The 19092-nt window shown below is 47.0% G+C and overlaps 1 protein-coding gene across 2 annotated transcripts in view; it reads left to right on the top strand.

Annotated features, from left to right (window-relative positions):
* SPTBN1 (spectrin, beta, non-erythrocytic 1) overlaps positions 1-19092 on the top strand; it is a 147114-nt gene that overhangs the window by 90921 nt on the left and 37101 nt on the right. For both annotated transcript variants that reach the window (XM_010841679.1, XM_010841680.1), the window contains exons 4-16: positions 2441-2532; positions 3958-4038; positions 4396-4511; positions 7702-7814; positions 8942-9129; positions 10137-10254; positions 11269-11427; positions 12045-12347; positions 14281-14434; positions 15072-15942; positions 16035-16172; positions 16956-17712; positions 18599-18801. In XM_010841679.1, coding sequence (XP_010839981.1) covers positions 2441-2532; positions 3958-4038; positions 4396-4511; positions 7702-7814; positions 8942-9129; positions 10137-10254; positions 11269-11427; positions 12045-12347; positions 14281-14434; positions 15072-15942; positions 16035-16172; positions 16956-17712; positions 18599-18801 — 3293 coding nt within the window. The remainder of the gene's footprint in view (positions 1-2440; positions 2533-3957; positions 4039-4395; positions 4512-7701; positions 7815-8941; positions 9130-10136; positions 10255-11268; positions 11428-12044; positions 12348-14280; positions 14435-15071; positions 15943-16034; positions 16173-16955; positions 17713-18598; positions 18802-19092) is intronic.

Here is a 19092-nt window from a genome sequence, read left to right as displayed (position 1 = left end):
TTTATTTTGCAAACAGAACTCTTCTATAGGTTTCTGTTGTTTGGTTCCTGAATGATTTGAAAATAGAGTGAACACCATTAAATTCACTGATCACTGCTCTTGGCCTTAGGCCAACAGAGGTGAACTGAGCAGGCCCTCCTTGGGCCTTGCCTCAATTCCCTGGAGTAAGAAGTTCTGTTTCTCTTGCCTTTGGCCTGTAATCAGAGCGTGGAAGGGCATCCTGACAATGGCCTCCCTTGACAGCAGGTTGGTGCCCACAGCCCTTGGGTTGTGAATTGGGTTGAGTCACTGACTAATTAATTTCTGGCCAGCTTGCCTTTTTCTGTGCTTAAACCTGTAAATGCCAATACGTACTTTCTCCCTTTCCTCTAAGGAAAGAAACACAGGCTTATGTCACTGCGCGGCCTGTGGGGATTGGTGTCTGCCATGCCCCTGCCTCCTGAAGCAGTTTTATCAATCCATCCCCTGTTCTGCAAACACTTACTGACTCCTCCCCAGCCAAGGCCTAGCTAACATTCTGCCTCCTCTGTGAGGCTTCCCCACGTATTTGCAGAGACCTCTCTCCCCACCACCCCCCAGCTCCTGAATGTACAATCTCGTCTTATATTACCTGTGTGTGTGTGTGTGTGTGTGTGTGTGTGTGTATGTGTCCAGGAGCCCCCAAGGTGTGGCCAGCCCTGATGTGTGTATCAGGTGTGCATTAAATACCAATGGTGACTGACAGGTTTTATGCTGCTTTCCCTTTAAAAGAGAGTAAAAGATGATGTGAGAAACTGGAATAAAGGTCTTTGAGTTTGCTTAGTCCACATAGGGAGATGTCTTCATTTCAGAAGGGTAGGTTCTGTTTCTGAATGACCAAGTCTGAAAACAGATTCCATTCCTGAAATAGAGGAAAGCTCATGGAGGTTAATGTGTAAAATTCCACCTGCTTTCCTAGTAAGTCTGCGTTTTACCCCTTGAGCGAGGGTTACTCTTGCATACTCTTTGTAGTTTAGAATTTATGCAAACTCAAGACTTCTCTTGGAGAATTTTTTTAGAAGCGTAATAATTTCAATTTCTAGGTGTTTTTCCTAGTTGAAAGTTTCTAACTTTTTAATCTTACACATGTCTCTGTTTTATCCTCTTCCTACCTCTTTTTCCTAAAAAGAATTCTGGGGTATGTTTCTAGATTAGATGGAAAGACCTTTGACAGGGGCCAGGACTGGAAAACTTGGAATGGTTAGAACTGAGAGAGAATGGATGGCCTTCTAGGCTGAGACCATTTTCCTGCACTCCGTTCCACATTTTATTAGTATAGTCAAGAAAACTGAAGACAGAAGAGCATTCAGAGCATTTGTCTAAAAATCACATAACTGGTAGGCAGCCCGTGATCCAAAGAGCTGACATGTAGGTTTCCTTACTAAGAGCCCAGCTCTCCATATTTTGCATTTCTTCAAGTGCACAGCAGTGCCCTGAGATAGCCACTCCTCAGTGGGGAAGCCGAGGAACTCACTCAAGGACACGAAGTATGTGAGGGAACCTGGATTCAAACCTAGGAAGTCTGACTTTGGTCCTAGTAGACCAGGCTCTACGTCCTGTTGAGATTCAGCAGACTATGAGTACCTTACGAATATAGGCTGTCTTAGTCCGTTCAGGTTGCTAAACAGAGTGCCTCAGGCTGGGTGGCTTCCAAGCAATAGACATTTATTGTTTACGGTTCTGGAGGCTGGAAGTCTGGGACTAGAGTACCAGCAAGGTCAAAGGACAGCCCACTTATAGGTCACAGACTTCTCTTTGTGTCCTCACTTGGTGGAGGGCTCTAGGAAGCTCTCTGGAGCCTCTTTTATAAAGCACGCATCCCATTCATGAGGCCCAGGACTCCCAAAGTCCCTACCTCTTCATAATCACTTTTTTGAGGGGATTAGGGTTTGAGCATAAGAATTAATGAGAGTTGGGAGCACAAATATTCAGACCATGTAGCACAGAGCATGGAAGCACAGCATTTAAGGGCACTGTTTCTCTGAGAGTTTGGGTCAGTTTTCAGGAAATGGTGCATACACAGTCCTCATCAACAAAGGACTCACTGACTCTGGTGTGGGAAATTTTTGGTTGTGCAAAAACAGTATTTTCATAGAGTATGCTGGGATTCAAAGTGTACCATACCAGCCACCATTCTAGCCTGTGGTTGAGAAAGATGGGCTATGCTGGGAGTAGAAATGACCCCTGATAGGTTCTAGGAAGTCATGGCAGGTAACTAGTCTTCACTTTACTCTTTGTGCAAAGTACAGAACCTAGTTCTGGTCGTTATTTCCAAGAAGGGGGAACCCTGGCTTCAGAAAGCAGTTTTCATTGATCCTCAGAGTAGACATTCTGCAAGGCTAGGTGTTGACCTAAAGTTTACTCATTATGTATATGCAGACCTGACATATCTGTTCGTCTAATATTTCTCTGTAAACCTTAGATCCAGGATATCAGTGTAGAAACTGAAGACAACAAAGAGAAGAAATCTGCCAAGGATGCTTTGCTCTTGTGGTGCCAGATGAAGACAGCTGGGTGAGCATGAACCTGGGATTTAGGGGCTGCTTCTCCCCAGACTCAGTTTTAGCAGAGTCATCACTTGATCGGTGTTGACAAGTATCTTTTCCACTGCTTCCACTGAGATGTCTTGTTAACTTGTAAGCGGTTGAGACGTTGACATTTCAGCTAGGTCCTGGGACGGAATGAGTTGATTTATATTCTGGACCTGTCATCTGCACAATCATTTTTCTTCTGTTTGATTATTAAGGAAGTTCCAGAGAGAATTTTATCTTGAATTTTAAAACCCTGAAACTGTGTTTAAAAATCTCATCCATGGTATTTGTAAAAGTTGTGGGCTTTCTCCTCTAAGTTCTGTGCTTTGGGAAGTTTTGTGCAGTAAACTTAAGTGGACAAATGTAATGTACAAACTTAATCTCTGTATGTTATCTGAGTTTGCCTGCCTTTTAGTCTTTCATTGAAATTTCAGTGAAGATATTTCTTAGAGAACTGCATCTTGTTTATTGCTCACTGAAACTGTTGAAGCTCCCAAGTACTAACTGAGAACTGGTTTTGTCCCAGGTTGATTTTTTTTTTTTTTAGTTTCTATTGAATTTGTTACCATATTTCTTTTGTTGTTTATGTTCTGAGTTTCTGGCCATGAGGCATCTGAGATCTTAGCTCCCCAACTGATCAGGGATGCAGGGATCAAACCCACATCCCCTGAATTGGAAGACAAAGTCCTAACCCTTGGGCCACCGGGGAAGTCCCCCAGGTTAATCTTGTAGGTCAGGGCTACATGGAAGACAGTTGTAACTGTAATGGGCATGATCAGTCAGTGATAACTGTGGAAACCATAAAGAGTGTAAGGCTTAGTAAGGGGATCAAGTGAGGAATGAACTTTTAATCAGCCACGGATAAAAAGTTATTAATAATCAATATAGTGTACAGTAGCTGATTGATTATTGGTAAGCATTATAGGGAAGTGTTTCAGGAAGGTACTTGATTTATGAAACTTCATCCAGTTCAGTGATATAAGGAAGAAGGAAAGCTGAGTGTTTGAACAGGTAACCCCAGCTACTTCCTCTCCCTAAGTGATGTGTGCACTCAGGTATCGTGTTTGCAGGCTTCTCATAGCTGCGCTGGGGGCATGGAAAGCCAGTGAAGCAAGGAAGCCTTGGAGGCATCTAGTCAGGGTTGCCTTTTTCTCAGTAAGCGTGGTGTTTTCAATCGAGGACACAGATCACAGGTCGAAGTTACCAAGAAAGCCATGTGAATATGTGTTTGTTTTTATTTTTCAACAAGCAGAAGTTTAGGCAATCTTAGCTTCAGCTTGATTGTCTTCAGTGTCTTTATTTCGTTACTGTCTCACATTTTCTCAGTACCAACAGGCTTTTCTTTAAACACTGCATTTAGCAAAACACAGAACTTTATTTGGTAATTACCTTGTGTTGTGTTTCTTAGGTACCCCAACGTCAATATTCACAATTTCACAACCAGCTGGAGGGATGGCATGGCCTTCAATGCACTGATACACAAACACCGGTGAGTCCTTCGCGGTCACGCTGACCACATGGGGGGAGAATGTTGACACCCTTTTATAGCCAACCGGGGTGATGTTCCATCTTCACATTCGTTGCCTTAGATTTGCACCACGGTGGAAATCCCTGCCTTCTACTTGAGAGTGGGAGAGAGTGTGTAAAGTGTCCCAAACAAAGGAAACGAGTCTGCCAATTCTCTTCAGTTCTCTTAATAAACTTTGAGGTTGTTTATTCAAAACTTGGGTTTCATTGTTTGATGATTAAATAATATCTAGGTTTTTACTCCTAAGTGGACACCATTGGTCTCATGGCGTGTTTTCAAGCTGCGGTTTCTGTTATGTTCCACTGTTGTTCTCCACAGGCCTGACTTGATAGATTTTGACAAACTAAAGAAATCCAATGCACACTACAATCTGCAGAACGCCTTTAACCTGGCAGAGCAACACCTTGGCCTCACTAAACTCTTGGACCCCGAAGGTAAGGAGTCGAGGGGTAAGAGGAGTAAATAAAAAATCTGCTTCATGTTGGTTTGTTTACGGGCACCGTGTGCTTTGGGAATTATCTAAGGAAGAGGAGCTTAATGTTGGTCTATGAATTACTTGAGGATTTGTGTAAAGGATTATACCTGAAAAGGCTTTGAAAGGTGAGTATGATTTAAACATGTTCCAAAGGAGAGGTCATGGTAGGCAGAGGGATTTATATGAGCAGAGGAACCAAGAAAGAGGAAGGTATAACAGGGGACTAACAGTTCATTGCGGGTAGTATTAGCTTAGCAGTAGGAAAAATACAACCAGAAAGATGAGTGGGGGCCCATCAGGTAACAGTTTTTCGAGGTTATTCAGTAGGCAGTGGGGAGTCACCATAGGTGCTTAGCCTCTGTGTTTAAGGAAGAGGGCGTGAGCAGGCTCTCCGCACTTGTTGGTTGACTGATAGTCGGCCCACTGGGGCAAGAGCGTGGTTTGGCCTGAGGGCAGGAAGGTTTAGGAGCCTCCTTAGCAGACTGCGCAGTATTTGCTTCTGGGTAAGAAGAACTTAAATGAGGACAGTGCACCAGGAGCCTGTGGGTGGCAGAAAGAGTAACACGCAGTCCCTCCTTGTGGCCCGCTGCTTGGTGGCACAGCACCTTACTCTGCACAGAACCAGCCTCTCTCTGCCCCACAGATCCCTGCAGCAGAACCTCAGAGACTGACTGTGGACGACACAGAGCAGACCTGTGTGGGGCAATCCAATGGGCTGTAACTCCTTTATTAACAAAATCCTAATTGTAGGCTTCATCTTAACATGAGCTATCATAATGTTTTCTCGTTTGGAGAAGTATTCAAAATGCAAAAGGATTTGTTTGTAGGGATGGAGCTTTTTAGATGCTCTCAGCTGTGAGCAGATACTGAGAAAAAGCTGTTTGTGAGTGAAAGTTTAAAGTTCTTACAAATATAGAACAGGAAGTTAAACTCCCCAAGGGCAGATCGAGGTCATGAGGCTGCCAGGCAGGCTTCTTGCTATTTTCCAGTGCATCAGATTCCCTGATAGGTTTACTGCAGGAAGCTGAGATAAAATTATCTTTGTGCCAGCCCGTTAAGTGATTTCTCAATATAAACACAAAACTAAAATTCCTTTGGCTGTGATAAATCTTTGTACTTAACCCCTGCCTTACTGTGGAAAGACATCCTCCCTGAGCCATAGATGCTGAGATAAACAATCTTTTTTTGAAATCACTGTGATAAAAAATTTAATAACTTGCTCATTAGTTGATCTTTCTAATCACCACCCACTATGAAAAGGGGATTGATGTTCCCCAGGTCATTTGAAGACAAGGAGCTAAAAAAAGCAGTTGCTGTCATTCATCCTGTGGTTTTGATCTTGATTATTATTTGTCCCTAGCTATTGTTAGTTGCCCAGTGTCCCAGAGAGCATCCGTTTAAATACAATTGTAAACAAGTTTAAAAAGGTCTTGCCTGCTCACTCCTTCCCAGTCATTTCCCATTTTGTGTTTATTAAATTATACACAGGGCCAGGGCCGGCACTTTTTCCCTGACCTTCCTCCAGTTCTGACTCCGTGGGGCCCACATTGACAGAGCCAGACACAGGAGTTGGTCACGGGGGCCCTGGAGTGGGAAGAGTAGCTGTGGCCCCCTCTTCTATTGGCTGCCTCAGTGATCCTGGGCAGGGAGCTTTCCCACCCTGTGCCCCGGTGGTCTTGTCTTTAAGAGAAACAACCCTATCCACTTCTATCCTCCTGGCAGCAGTGGAGGTGCACAAGTGAATGCACATTGAGAAAAGAGCCCACTGTGTCAGCAAAGAGCGTTCCATGTGTTCTCTCCTCGGTGTATCCTGAACTGAGTACTTCCATCATTGCCATACCCCAAAGACTGGCCACCTTCATTCATTTGCTCCATCCCTCAATAAATACTTATTGACCACTCACTCTCTATATATACAGCATGTTAGGAGGGCAGGGGCAGAGTGGCACTCAGTCTTACAAGACTAATGAAATGTGCATAAGTAATCATAGAGCCTGACAGAAAGCAGAGTATAAACAAAGTCCTTTAGAGGACAGAGGAGACAGTCATTCCAGCTAGAAATGACTGTGAGGGAATGTTAGTTTCTAAACTGGACCTAGAGGATAGGAAGAATGTGATGGGGGAAGGGAAGGCTCTTTCAGGAAAAGGGAAGTTGAAAGTGGAAGGAATATTGGAAATTGCTGGGGTGGTGTTGGTGAATAGTTCAATTTGGTTCGGATCTATGGCGCCTTAGAAGAACTAGTAGGCTATAGAGTGAGAAATGTCTAGAATGGTGCTTGCCACTTAGAGGAAGCTTGATAAATATTTGATGGATGGATGAAAGGAAGGAGGGAGGGAAGGAAAGTTACGGGAAGTTGTAGAGGACTTCGGGACTTATTTTTCAGACTGCAGGGCACTTTTTAAGTAGTTTGGGCTTAGAGGAAGTATGCTCACAGCTCTGCGTCTGGAACATCAGCTGGGTGCAGTGTGTAAAGGGAATTGAGTAGCAGGGAGACCCATTGAGGAAGCCATTGCTTCAGGTCGGGCTATGTGACCGTGAGAGTCTGACCTGAGAGTGACAGTAGATTCTGTGAATAGAATCCTTTGGTCTCAGCCCTGGTGACTGACTAAATGTGAGTAACAAGGAGATAAAGATGTCCATAGGCTTAGTGACTGGGAAAAACTCTGGTGCCATTGGCCAAAATAAGAAGCACAGAGCAACCTGGGGGTAGGGGAGGTGAACATGGTGTGTCTGGGTAGTACCCACATCGCTGAGTTATCTGACTCAATTCTAACTATGTTATTCATTTCCATGTAGTAGTTTGTGTGTATTTCATCATCTCAGTGGCCTAGGATTCTTGAGAGAAAGAATCAGGTCTTTTAAGATTTTTGTCTAAGAAAAAAAAAAAAAAAGAACAAAAAAAAGATTTTTATGTTTTTATTGGCAATAGGAGGCAGTTTTGAATGTTCATATAATAAAAGAGGCGGTGAGGTGGTTTCATCTTCGTTAGTTAGCCTTACAATCAGCACTCTGATGGCAGAACTTTCAAGCCCCCCAAAAATGAAGGCACGGGCCTGTTGAGTATTGAGCAGCTCTTCTGGGTTGTTCCTGTTGCCTGGGTGGCAATGCAGTGAGCAGAGCACTGAACAGAATCTTCTCTGGGTTACAGATATCAGTGTGGACCATCCTGATGAGAAGTCTATTATCACTTACGTGGTGACTTACTACCACTACTTCTCAAAGATGAAGGCCTTGGCTGTTGAAGGAAAACGAATTGGAAAGGTGAGCTCACACCAGTCCTGTAAGTTGTGAGACGTATTGAAGGTTTGTGTCTAAATGTGTCGCCACCATGCCTCAGACACTGAGGTGCTGGGAGTTCTTGATGAAGTTCAGCAATGGCAGGGCAGTGGGCAGAAACCTGCCATCCCAAAGAGGAGCAGGAGGTGGGGGTGGTGGCTGAAATACTGAGGAAGAAAGTACAGGGGGTCTCACACCCAGGGCTTCCCTGCTGGCTCAGCTGGCAGAGGATCTGCCTGCAGCGTGGGAGACTCTGGTTCCATACCTGGGTTGGGAAGATCCCCTGGAGAAGGATAGGCTACCCACTCCAGTATTCTTGGGCTTCCCTTGTGGCTCAGATGATGAAGAATCCTCTTGCAATGCGGGAGATCTGAGTTTGATCCCTGGATTGGAAAGATCCCCTGGAGGCGGGCTTGGCAGCCCACTCCAGAATTCTTGCCTGAAGAATTCTGCCCCATGGACATAGGAACCTGGCAGGGGCTGTAGCCCATGGGGTTGCAAAGAATTGGACATGACTAAGCAATGCTGCACACAGGCACACAGACCCGAAACACCCCTCCCCTACAGCCTTGCCAGAAAATTGGATATTAAAAATCTGATTGAGTTGCCTGATGTTATAGATGTGAAAATCCTACTTAACATGCTTGGAAAGGCCTTAGAATAAGGCTTTTAAAATTTTTTTGTTTGGCTGATGCTCCCGTGCCATATATTTCAAAACACCTCAGACCAGAGGACCTTGTCTTCCCAGTGCAATTGAATGGAAAATCCACAGGCATTCATGGAATATGACCAAACCAAATAGAGCCCTTTTTGTTTCTCTAGGAATTTTGGAGCCCAGGCATCAAGAATCATTCAGGATCTTAAACCCTTTGCCTGGGGGTTGGGAGGTTACAGAACCAATTACAGTTGAGTTAAGCTGTCATTGCTCACAAATAATAGCCACAGTTTGAGTGCCTATTAGCAAATGGTTCTTGGAGTTTAGTGCCAAAGTCTTGGAGAACCATTTCAAAGCCAGTCATTAAGCATGTGCCGCCTCTTGGAGGGCTGCAGTCAGGTTCCCCTTACGTAGTGATACTATCTTGCTTTTCCATTTTTCTAACCCTTGTTTACAGGTGCTTGACAACGCTATTGAAACAGAAAAAATGATTGAAAAGTATGAGTCCCTTGCCTCTGACCTTCTGGAGTGGATTGAACAAACTATCATTATTTTGAACAATCGCAAATTTGCCAACTCACTCGTTGGGGTCCAGCAGCAGCTTCAGGCGTTCAACACTTACCGCACTGTGGAGAAGCCCCCCAAGTAAGATGCAGATTGGAATGCATTACCCTTCCTACAACCACAGACCCCTTTTTTCTGATTCACATGGTCTCATCTCAAAGTGAATGCCTTTCCCCAGTGGCCTGTCCTATTTCTTTTCATCTGAGTCTGTGTTGCTGAGATTTATTACAAATTGTACCCACTGTGAGCCCTTTCCAGTAGAAATGTGCCACTGGGACATGTGATACATGAGAATCCTAAGAAATGGTGCAGGTCCCCAGTTCCTTCTCCTGAGCGCTTGTGCCTACTGTCTTTCAGAATTCCATCATTTCTGGATTTTAGAAAAATAGCAGATATGTTGTGTGTTATAAACCTCCAGGTAGTCTGAGGCTGTTACTCATAATCAAGCCCACTAACGTATCAGTAGCAAAACATGTAAATATTCACAAAGTGTGAATGAAGAAAAGATAGTTTCATATCAGTTCAGATCAGGTTTTGTTGCCCCCCCCGCCCGAGTTTGATTGTTCACATATTTTAAAAATTCATAATTGCCCAATAAGCATTGTGGATCTTATCTCTTGCTTATTATGACTAGAGTCATTCCTCCTTTTTTCTGAAAACTCCACTCAGTAGTAAATTCCTGGCTGAAGTCCCTGCAGCCTGTTGACAGTGACACTAGGTGGTTGTTTGAAATAATCCTTGTTGAATGCATTCAACTGTGAAGCAAGTTCATCATCCAGGGTTGGTGTCTAAATTTTGATGGAGTTGATTAACAAAAGAGTAGCACTCTGTGCCCCCAAATGTAAATGTCAGGAACAGTAACCACCCGCAAGAAAAACCCCACATTGGGCACATATTGAGGTCTGCGGTACCCAACAACTGTGGTTTCTGTAACACACACGTATTTCGCATAAATCAGGATGGCGAGAAATGGCTTTTAAAATTGCGAGGCTACATGAAGTGTCTTTTTCTCCAGAAGCAGATGAGTTTTCCCCTTTGAAGAAACAAAATATAGTAGATAATGTTTGTGGCTGGTTTTCTCTGCCTAGATTTACTGAGAAGGGGAACTTGGAAGTCCTGCTTTTCACCATTCAGAGCAAGATGAGGGCCAATAACCAGAAGGTCTACATGCCCCGGGAGGGGAAGCTCATCTCTGACATTAACAAGGTATAAGACCCATCCATCTGGCCTGCTCTGTGGGCCCCAGCCTCCTGTAGGTTTTCTGGTACTCTCAGTGGGTCTTGATTGCTGAGAGATCTTGGAAGACCCCTTCCTGGCCTGTCGAGTTACTGAGTGACAGTCGTTGCTCAGATAGTGCTCAGGATCAGTGGAGTGCTTGTGGTGATTTGGGGGACTTTACTGGAGGTTTGGGGGGATGTTAGATTTTATCAAACCAGGTTTAGCCTGTTTACCTTGCTACTCAGATCCACAGTCAGTGTACCTCTCATCTGTCCCAGGCTGCTGGCTCAGCCATCTTTCAATTGCAGAGAGGAGAATTCAAAACCTTATGTATCTGGAATCCCTAGAGGTTAGGGCTTAGGATTTTGACGCCTTCTGTCAGGGAAGCTGTCAAAAAAATTGTTTCTATACCTGTTATGTCTGCAAGTATTTCATTTCGTTATTTTTAAGCAGGAACTTGAAAAAAATCTAGAACCATGATCAGTTGTACACATTTAGATATCTTTTAAGAGGACTTTGTTAAATAATGTGAAATAAGATATTTCACAGGAATGAATTTAATTGGTGAGGATTTAGAAAAAAACACTCAGATCTATGAATTAAAAATAAGTGGCTCAGAGTGCAGTGAATGAAAGATTGATAATATGATTTCTTAGAAGAAGTCGTTTATCTTTTTTATATGCCGAGAGCTGTTGAAGATACTTTGCTTCCTCTCAATGAAAGTTAAGAGATTTGTAACTTAAGTTACGTTGTTCCGTATCTTCACTGTTTTGTTTTCCAGATGTAACACAGGATCTTTAAATTTAGATAGGGGAGAGTATTCCCATGGGGCTCAACTGAGAGACAATGATTTTTTTTTCCCCAAGGCTAAGAGTCACTGAGGGTGGGAATGGGATTCCCCTTTTAAGTTCTTAGGTCTTTTTGAGAAGCACTGGCTGTTAACTGCAGCCTAGGAGTGGTTCCTTGAACGTAGCCAGAAACCATTCTCTTTCATTTCCGTAGGCCTGGGAAAGACTGGAAAAAGCAGAACACGAGCGAGAACTGGCCCTGCGAAATGAGCTCATAAGACAGGAGAAACTGGAACAGCTCGCCCGCAGATTTGACCGCAAGGCAGCTATGAGAGAGACCTGGCTGAGCGAGAACCAGCGTCTGGTGTCCCAGGTCTGCTCCAGAACTGTGTCCCTCAGAACCTAGGCCACGCCCAGGGGCCTTCGGACAGCTGTTGTCCACATCCAGCATCCCATCTCATCCACTTCCCATGGAGAGGATGTTTATGATTTCCAATACAGTTTCTCTTCTACTATTTATCTAACTTTTCAGAGATCTGGAAGTAACTCAAACAAAGTTTGTTGAGAGCTAGTGGGTGTGTGTGACCATTCATATTTGTATAGTTTTTAAAATTTTCCCTTTCTTCCAGCCTTTGGCCTTCAAGGCAGCTAGACTGGCCTTGAAATAAACCAGTGGCTCCTTTTCTTCTTGGCTCAGCATAAGCCATCACCTGCTCCAGTCTCATAGGTCAGGTGCTGCATACATGCCTCACACCTCTGTAAAGTGAGGTGTCACTGGTTTGCTCTGGGCCCATGAGCAGTTCTGCGGGCCTCAGGGAAGGCAGAGTCCAGTGGGGTCAGGACTCTGGAGTCAGTGTTTGACTTTGGAGACCCCCCACCCCCCAAAATTAATGGGTGTGCTCAGGACTCCACTTCCATTTTCTGTTTCTTGGTTGCGCACTGATGGCTTTTGAATTTTGTGTTTGTTTTTTCTGTTCCCTTATCTCTTAGGACAACTTTGGATTTGACCTTCCTGCTGTTGAGGCCGCCACGAAAAAGCATGAAGCCATTGAGACTGACATCGCTGCATACGAGGAGCGCGTGCAGGCTGTGGTGGCTGTGGCCAGGGAACTGGAGGCAGAGAACTACCACGACATCAAGCGCATCACAGCACGGAAGGACAACGTCATCCGGCTCTGGGAGTACCTGCTGGAGCTGCTCAGGGCCCGGAGACAGCGCCTCGAGATGAACCTGGGGCTGCAGAAGATATTCCAGGAAATGCTGTACATTATGGACTGGATGGATGAAATGAAGGTAAAAGACATGCCTGCCTACAGGCTGGAGCTCATTCAGTCAGGCCTCTCTTCTGGGCCCCGCCTACTAACCCCCAACACACAGTAATGCCCCTGGTCTAGTCGCCCACGTACAGCCAGCAAAGGGCCATGTCACTCATGGGAAGGCTTGTTGGCTCACATGTTAAATGAGCTGTGAAGTGAGAAGTTGTAACAGGACCAGTTCCATAGCTGAAGGTCTGCTGCTGTGACTCAGATCTAATTTAGATAGATTCCATAGTAGGTGATCAGTAATTGTGATTTTCTGTGGTTTTAATTCTTTAGCATTGAGCCAGATCTCTGTCTCATTGGTCTATGTATGAGTGGCTCTGCTTTGGGGAAGGGCCCAGGCAGGTGGTATAGAAGAGCAGGAGGCAGCGTGGACAGAGTGCAGCCCTGCCACCAGACAGCCAGAGTCCAGATCTTGAGTGCCACAGCTTTCCTGCCTTCCTCTGCGAGTGGAGGATGTGCTTACTGTCTCCCTCATGCGGTTACAGAAAGAATTAAGTGTAGGACACATGTATGTATCATAGGACGGGGGCTGGAGGGTCTGCCAGTGCTCCCCTTCTGTTACTGACAGCTCTGAGTATGGAGTTCCCAGCTCCCTCCTGACCCAGGAGGAGCCCTGCCTGTCCTGTCCTCTGATGCAGGCCCCTGATGAGAGCTCACTCATGCCCAGCCATTCTCCTCCAGCGTTCAGCCCCGTAGCCAGGGCAGAGTAGGGCAGTTTTCAGGCAGGACCATGAAGCCTCCTTTATCTCGCACACTGTGTTCATTTCCAAGCTTGACCTCCTGTGAGATTTCCTTCCTGGGATGTAAGCCCTTGTCTTGTGCTTACCTCTTGAACTGTTCCTGGCAAGGGTGGCAAGGTCACTTCATACCATTAGTTTTTCCCTTTTATGGTCCCAGATTTGTGATGTTCTCATATATGTTCTCATTAATCTTAACCACCTAAAATAGAAATGTTCATAAAATCTAGCAGAGAGGTGCTTTGCACTTTAGAATTCATCCTCCACTTTGTAACTCAGATTGGGCCAGAGATCTCCTCATAAGTAAGAGTGAAGTAGAAATTCCATCTGGAGAGGATGTCTGATGAGACCACCCTTCTCCCCAAATTGGGGTGATGGAAGAAATGAAAGAAAATGTTAGCCTGTTCAAACTTAAACCTGAGACATTGCTTAGGGCGTTGTCCTAAGGATGATAGTCACCTGAGCTGACCCTGTTCTCCTTATTTGATTAAAGATGTGGTCTGTAAGGAGCTTCCCTAGTGGCTCAGATGGTAAAGCATCTGGCTGCAACATGGGAAACCCGGGTTTGATCCCTGGGTCAGGAAGATCCCCTGGAGAAGGAAATGGCAACCCACTCCAGTACTCTTGCCTGGAAAATTCCATGGATGGAGGAACCTGGTAGGCTACAGTCCATGGGATCTGTAAGCTTTTCCACCTGATGCCTTTTCCCATTGGCTGTGTAAGTACAGAGGTATACCAGACAAGGAGAGCATCCAGTTAAGGGGTCAGCAGCTTCGAGGAGATGTCTTTAAACTGTGATATGAAGCAGCTTTCACCTTTATTGTCTTTTCTTGAATAGTTGTTACTGTACCGGTTTCTTCTTGAAGGCCCAGTTTATTTCATACTGATGCCCCCTCCCTTCCTTTTTTTCCCCCCTATTCTATACTTTTTAGTGTAGGTTTGACTTCTTATTCAACATAAATGATCATTAGTTTGTTACGTCTCTCCTGCTGCTCTTGGGTTTGTTTTGCTCTGATTTTCTTGCCATCATCTTCCTTTAATGATACGGGGAGGGTGGCTGGAGGGACGGTACAGCTTGGCTGCTGGCTCGCATCCTGTCCACAGATTATGAGACACTGAAGTCCAGGTTGCGCTCACGGTTGTCTTCTCTGTGCCTCTTGTGTACAGGTGCTGTTATTGTCTCAAGACTATGGCAAACACTTGCTCGGCGTGGAAGACCTGTTACAGAAGCATGCCCTGGTTGAAGCAGACATTGGCATCCAGGCAGAGCGGGTGAGAGGTGTCAACGCTTCTGCCCAGAAGTTTGCAACCGACGGGGAAGGTAAGGATGGACCGACCCCCACAGTACCTCCTCATCACCAGAGGCCCATCTCTAGAGACTTGGATGAGCTATGTGTGGTAGTGCAGCCTTGAAAGGTACCAGCCACTTGTGGGTTCCCAGTGGGCCGTGTTGGGGATATAACATGATGCTGTAGGGTGGCCTTCTGAACACTTTTAACTCCTTCTTACATTTCTGAAATGGACCTATCTTTCCCTTCAGTACCCAAGTGCTACTTGCTTATGTTGGGCAGTGAACTTTGCCAGACCACACTCTGCACACCCACTGCCTGGCATGGCTCTCTTGGCTTTCACACCTGGTCGTGCAGATATTTGTTCTAAGTTTGTTTGGAAAGGATTGGTTTTGTGCATGTTCAGAAACATTTAAATGCAGCTGCCTTCTTGCTTATAGTTTGCCTCGTTTTTTGGTTCCTGAGTGACCCAAAAGAAAATAATACTTCGGGGGAAAAAAATAACATTGCTCCTCCCTCCTCTACTAATCAAGATTCTAGAAGGTGGCCCTGCACTTTGCATGAATGGGGGACCTAGGAACGAGAACAGGGGTGTAGCTGACTGCCTATTGTGCACGGGAGCCCATGCTACTGCTGTCACACCCATGTGCCCGCCTTGATGTTACACAGGTTACAAGCCCTGCGACCCCCAGGTAATCCGAGACAGGGTGGCCCACATGGAGTTCTGTTACCAAGAGCTTTGCCAGCTGGCGGCCGAGCGCCGGGCCCGCCTGGAAGAGTCCCGTCGCCTCTGGAAGTTCTTCTGGGAGATGGCAGAGGAGGAGGGCTGGATCCGGGAGAAGGAGAAGATCCTGTCCTCCGATGACTACGGCAAGGACCTCACAAGCGTCATGCGCCTGCTCAGCAAGCACCGGGCATTCGAGGATGAGATGAGCGGCCGCAGTGGCCACTTCGAGCAAGCCATCAAGGAGGGCGAAGACATGATCGCCGAGGAGCACTTCGGGTCAGAGAAGATCCGGGAGCGGATTGCCTACATCCGCGAGCAGTGGGCCCACCTGGAGCAGCTCTCGGCCATCCGCAAGAAGCGCCTGGAGGCGGCCTCGCTGCTGCACCAGTTCCAGGCGGATGCCGACGACATCGACGCCTGGATGCTGGACATCCTCAAGATCGTCTCCAGCAACGACGTGGGCCACGATGAGTACTCCACCCAGTCCCTGGTCAAGAAGCACAAGGACGTGGCGGAGGAGATCACCAACTACCGGCCCACCATCGACTCGCTGCACGAGCAAGCCAGCGCCCTGCCCCAGGAGCACGCCGAGTCCCCCGACGTGCAGGGCCGGCTGGCGGGCATTGAGGAGCGCTACAAGGAGGTGGCCGAGCTGACGCGGCTGCGGAAGCAGGCGCTGCAGGACACTCTGGCCCTGTACAAGATGTTCAGCGAGGCCGATGCCTGTGAGCTCTGGATTGACGAGAAGGAGCAATGGCTCAACAACATGCAGATCCCAGAGAAGCTGGAAGACCTGGAGGTCATCCAGCACAGGTGAGCGGCTGCCGTGGCTTCGCCCACCCACCCTCCCACCCTGCACAATTCAGTGACCAAGCAGTGACCACTCTGTCGAATTGCCTTTGCAGATTCGAGAGCCTCGAACCGGAGATGAACAACCAGGCTTCCCGGGTGGCAGTGGTGAACCAGATTGCCCGGCAGCTGATGCACAGCGGCCACCCAAGTGAGAAGGAGATCAAAGCCCAGCAGGACAAGCTCAACACGAGGTGAGCGTGAGGGCAGTGGCGGCAGGCTGGTTCCTATGCCCAGCCAGGAGGCTCGGGGTTGGCCCCTGAGCCTCATGGTCAGGAATTTCCCGCATGGGGTCACGGACACTGTGGCGCCATTGTCATGGCATCAGCATTTGTCCTTTGACATACCTTGGTTTTCTGAGAAGTGTCCCTGGGGGCAGCGTGGTTCAGGGCATCCCTCCCCCATGTGGGAAGTGAGAGCCTGCGTGAGACCCATGCCCAGTATAGTGGGTCATGGCATCAAGGTGGCACTTCTGCTGTCCCTTTTAAAGTGACTTCTGGAACAGGGTTTTAGCACATTTGAGATGTAATTGGTGGACGAAAGTCCTAATTACCAAGGTAGACTTTTGTCCTGGTCTTACCTTTCTATTGAATAATACGTTTGAGTGGGTCGCGGTAGCAGCTGAAGCCTTGGGGGTATGGGGCATGTTTAGTAGGTGCAGCTTGGAGGTAAGAGGTGCATTGCAGTCAGGAGTTAAGTGACCTCAGGGGACAGATGTCTTGTCATTGCTCACCTTTCCGCTCTTTAAGGCCCTCTCCTTGTCAGGCTGCTTACAGATTAGAGTGTGTCCTTGAGCTTTTGCAATGGTGGTACTTGGTGTCCACATACTGAGGGACGTGGTTTTCCAAACAGTACGTAGTCAGAGCAGAGATGGCGGGAGAATGGCAGCTCTGACCATCACTATGAATTTCATTGTCCAGCCACCGATTTTTGTCCTGTCTCTCACACTGCCTTCTCTGCCACCCTGGCACCCACAGGTGGAGCCAGTTCAGGGAGCTGGTGGACCGGAAGAAGGATGCTCTCCTCTCCGCCCTGAGCATCCAGAACTACCACCTCGAGTGCAACGAAACCAAGTCATGGATCCGGGAGAAGACCAAAGTCATCGAATCCACCCAGGACCTGGGCAACGACCTGGCGGGTGTCATGGCCCTGCAGCGCAAGCTGACTGGCATGGAGCGGGACCTCGTGGCCATCGAGGCGAAACTGAGTGACCTGCAGAAGGAGGCCGAGAAGCTGGAGTCCGAGCACCCCGACCAGGCCCAGGCTATCCTGTCTCGGCTGGCCGAGATCAGTGACGTGTGGGAGGAGATGAAGACCACGCTGAAGAACCGTGAGGCCTCCCTGGGAGAGGCCAGCAAGCTGCAGCAGTTCCTGCGGGACCTGGATGACTTCCAGTCCTGGCTCTCCAGGACACAGACGGCCATTGCCTCGGAGGACATGCCTAACACCCTGACCGAGGCTGAGAAGCTCCTCACGCAGCACGAGAACATCAAAAACGAGATCGACAACTACGAGGAGGACTACCAGAAGATGAGGGACATGGGCGAGATGGTCACCCAGGGCCAGACAGATGCCCAGTACATGTTCCTGCGGCAGCGGCTGCAGGCCCTGGACACAGGCTGGAACGAGCTCCACAAGATGTGGGAGAACAGGCAGAGCCTCCTCTCTCAGTCCCACGCTCACCAGCAGTTCCTGCGGGACACCAAGCAGGCCGAAGCCTTCCTGAACAACCAGGTAAAATCCCCCACCGCTTGGCGTGCTCCCCATCAGGCTGGGCCTCGGCTGCCTGTGGGCTGCTGGTTTACACCTACTTATGTGAAGTTAGAAGAGCAATGGGCAGACATTTGTTTTCCCTGACTTCTAAGGCACTGAAACCCATCGCAATGAAGGGGATAGAACTGAAGATTCCCATGGAGGCTGCCTTGCCTTGCAAAGTACAGTTCCACCACAATAACGGTCCAGGACCTCTTAATGTCTCATAGTATGTCATCATACTGTGATGTAGTTCATTACATGGGCAACATTCTGAGATGTATTAATCCAATCTAAAAGTATTTGGGGGGAACTTTTTTTTTTTTTCTGAATGGTTCTGTCTTCCTTGCTCTTAGAAAGGTCAGGGTCTTGATCAAGTGACACAATGCAGAAATTAGAGAAAGAGCTAAGGATGGTCACCAGCAGCAGGATTGATAATGTCTCTTGAAAGATTAGGTTTGAAGTGTCTGTTGCTATCACCTTATGGGCACCTGAGCAGATCCTTGTGGCTGATGCACAAACCTTCATTTACTTTCCTCACTTGCTTTGGAGGAAAAATGAGAGCATTTAACCACTTATGGGAATCTAGTCACTTTCGGCATCTCATTGGGATTTTCCCCCGCCTCCCAACTTTTTACATTGTCTGACTCCATAGATAATTTTAGCTAAGTGTGACAAAGCAGTTGTTGCAAAGTGTGTTGCACGGAAATGGGGAAGACTGGTTTGTTTGTTTTTTTTTTTTTAATATTCTGACAGGCGGGGATACTCACCACTATACTAACGAGGATGGCTGCTTTTTTTAATATTCTGAAGGCAAGTTGTATCTCATGATTTTTCATCCTGCTGTGATTTTCCCTTTTTAATTAAGGAGTATGTTTTGGCCCATACTGAAATGCCCACCACCTTGGAAGGAGCTGAAGCAGCTATTAAAAAACAAGAGGATTTTATGACCACCATGGATGCCAATGAGGAGAAAATCAACGCGGTTGTGGAAACGGGCCGGAGGCTGGTGAGCGATGGGAACATCAACTCGGATCGCATCCAGGAGAAGGTGGACTCCATCGATGACAGGTGCGGAGTCCTGGGGCTCTTAAGGGAGTCTTGCACCCTGGGGATCTCAAGCATCTGTACCATTGGCCAACATCTTTGGGGATGTGGGTTTAAATTCCAAAGTGGGCAGGATATGGGCTTCTAGTAAAATTTAATCTACAAAAGAAAGCCTGAAAAGCCAAGCTAATCCCTAATCAAAGACTGATAGAACTGGAGTGCTGAGTAGCAGTGGCGTATAAGCCTGCCCTGTAAGAGGTGACTGACACTCAGCACATCACCCAGTGGGATCCTGAGAGCCAGACACTTCCCTAT

The sequence above is a fragment of the Bison bison genome, unplaced genomic scaffold, assembly GCF_000754665.1.
Source record: "Bison bison bison isolate TAMUID 2011002044 unplaced genomic scaffold, Bison_UMD1.0 scf7180017864166, whole genome shotgun sequence".
In the NCBI taxonomy this organism is placed as follows: Eukaryota; Metazoa; Chordata; class Mammalia; order Artiodactyla; family Bovidae; genus Bison; species Bison bison.
The sequence above is the reverse complement of the archived record's forward strand: the minus strand, read 5'-3'. Positions and strand labels throughout refer to the sequence as shown.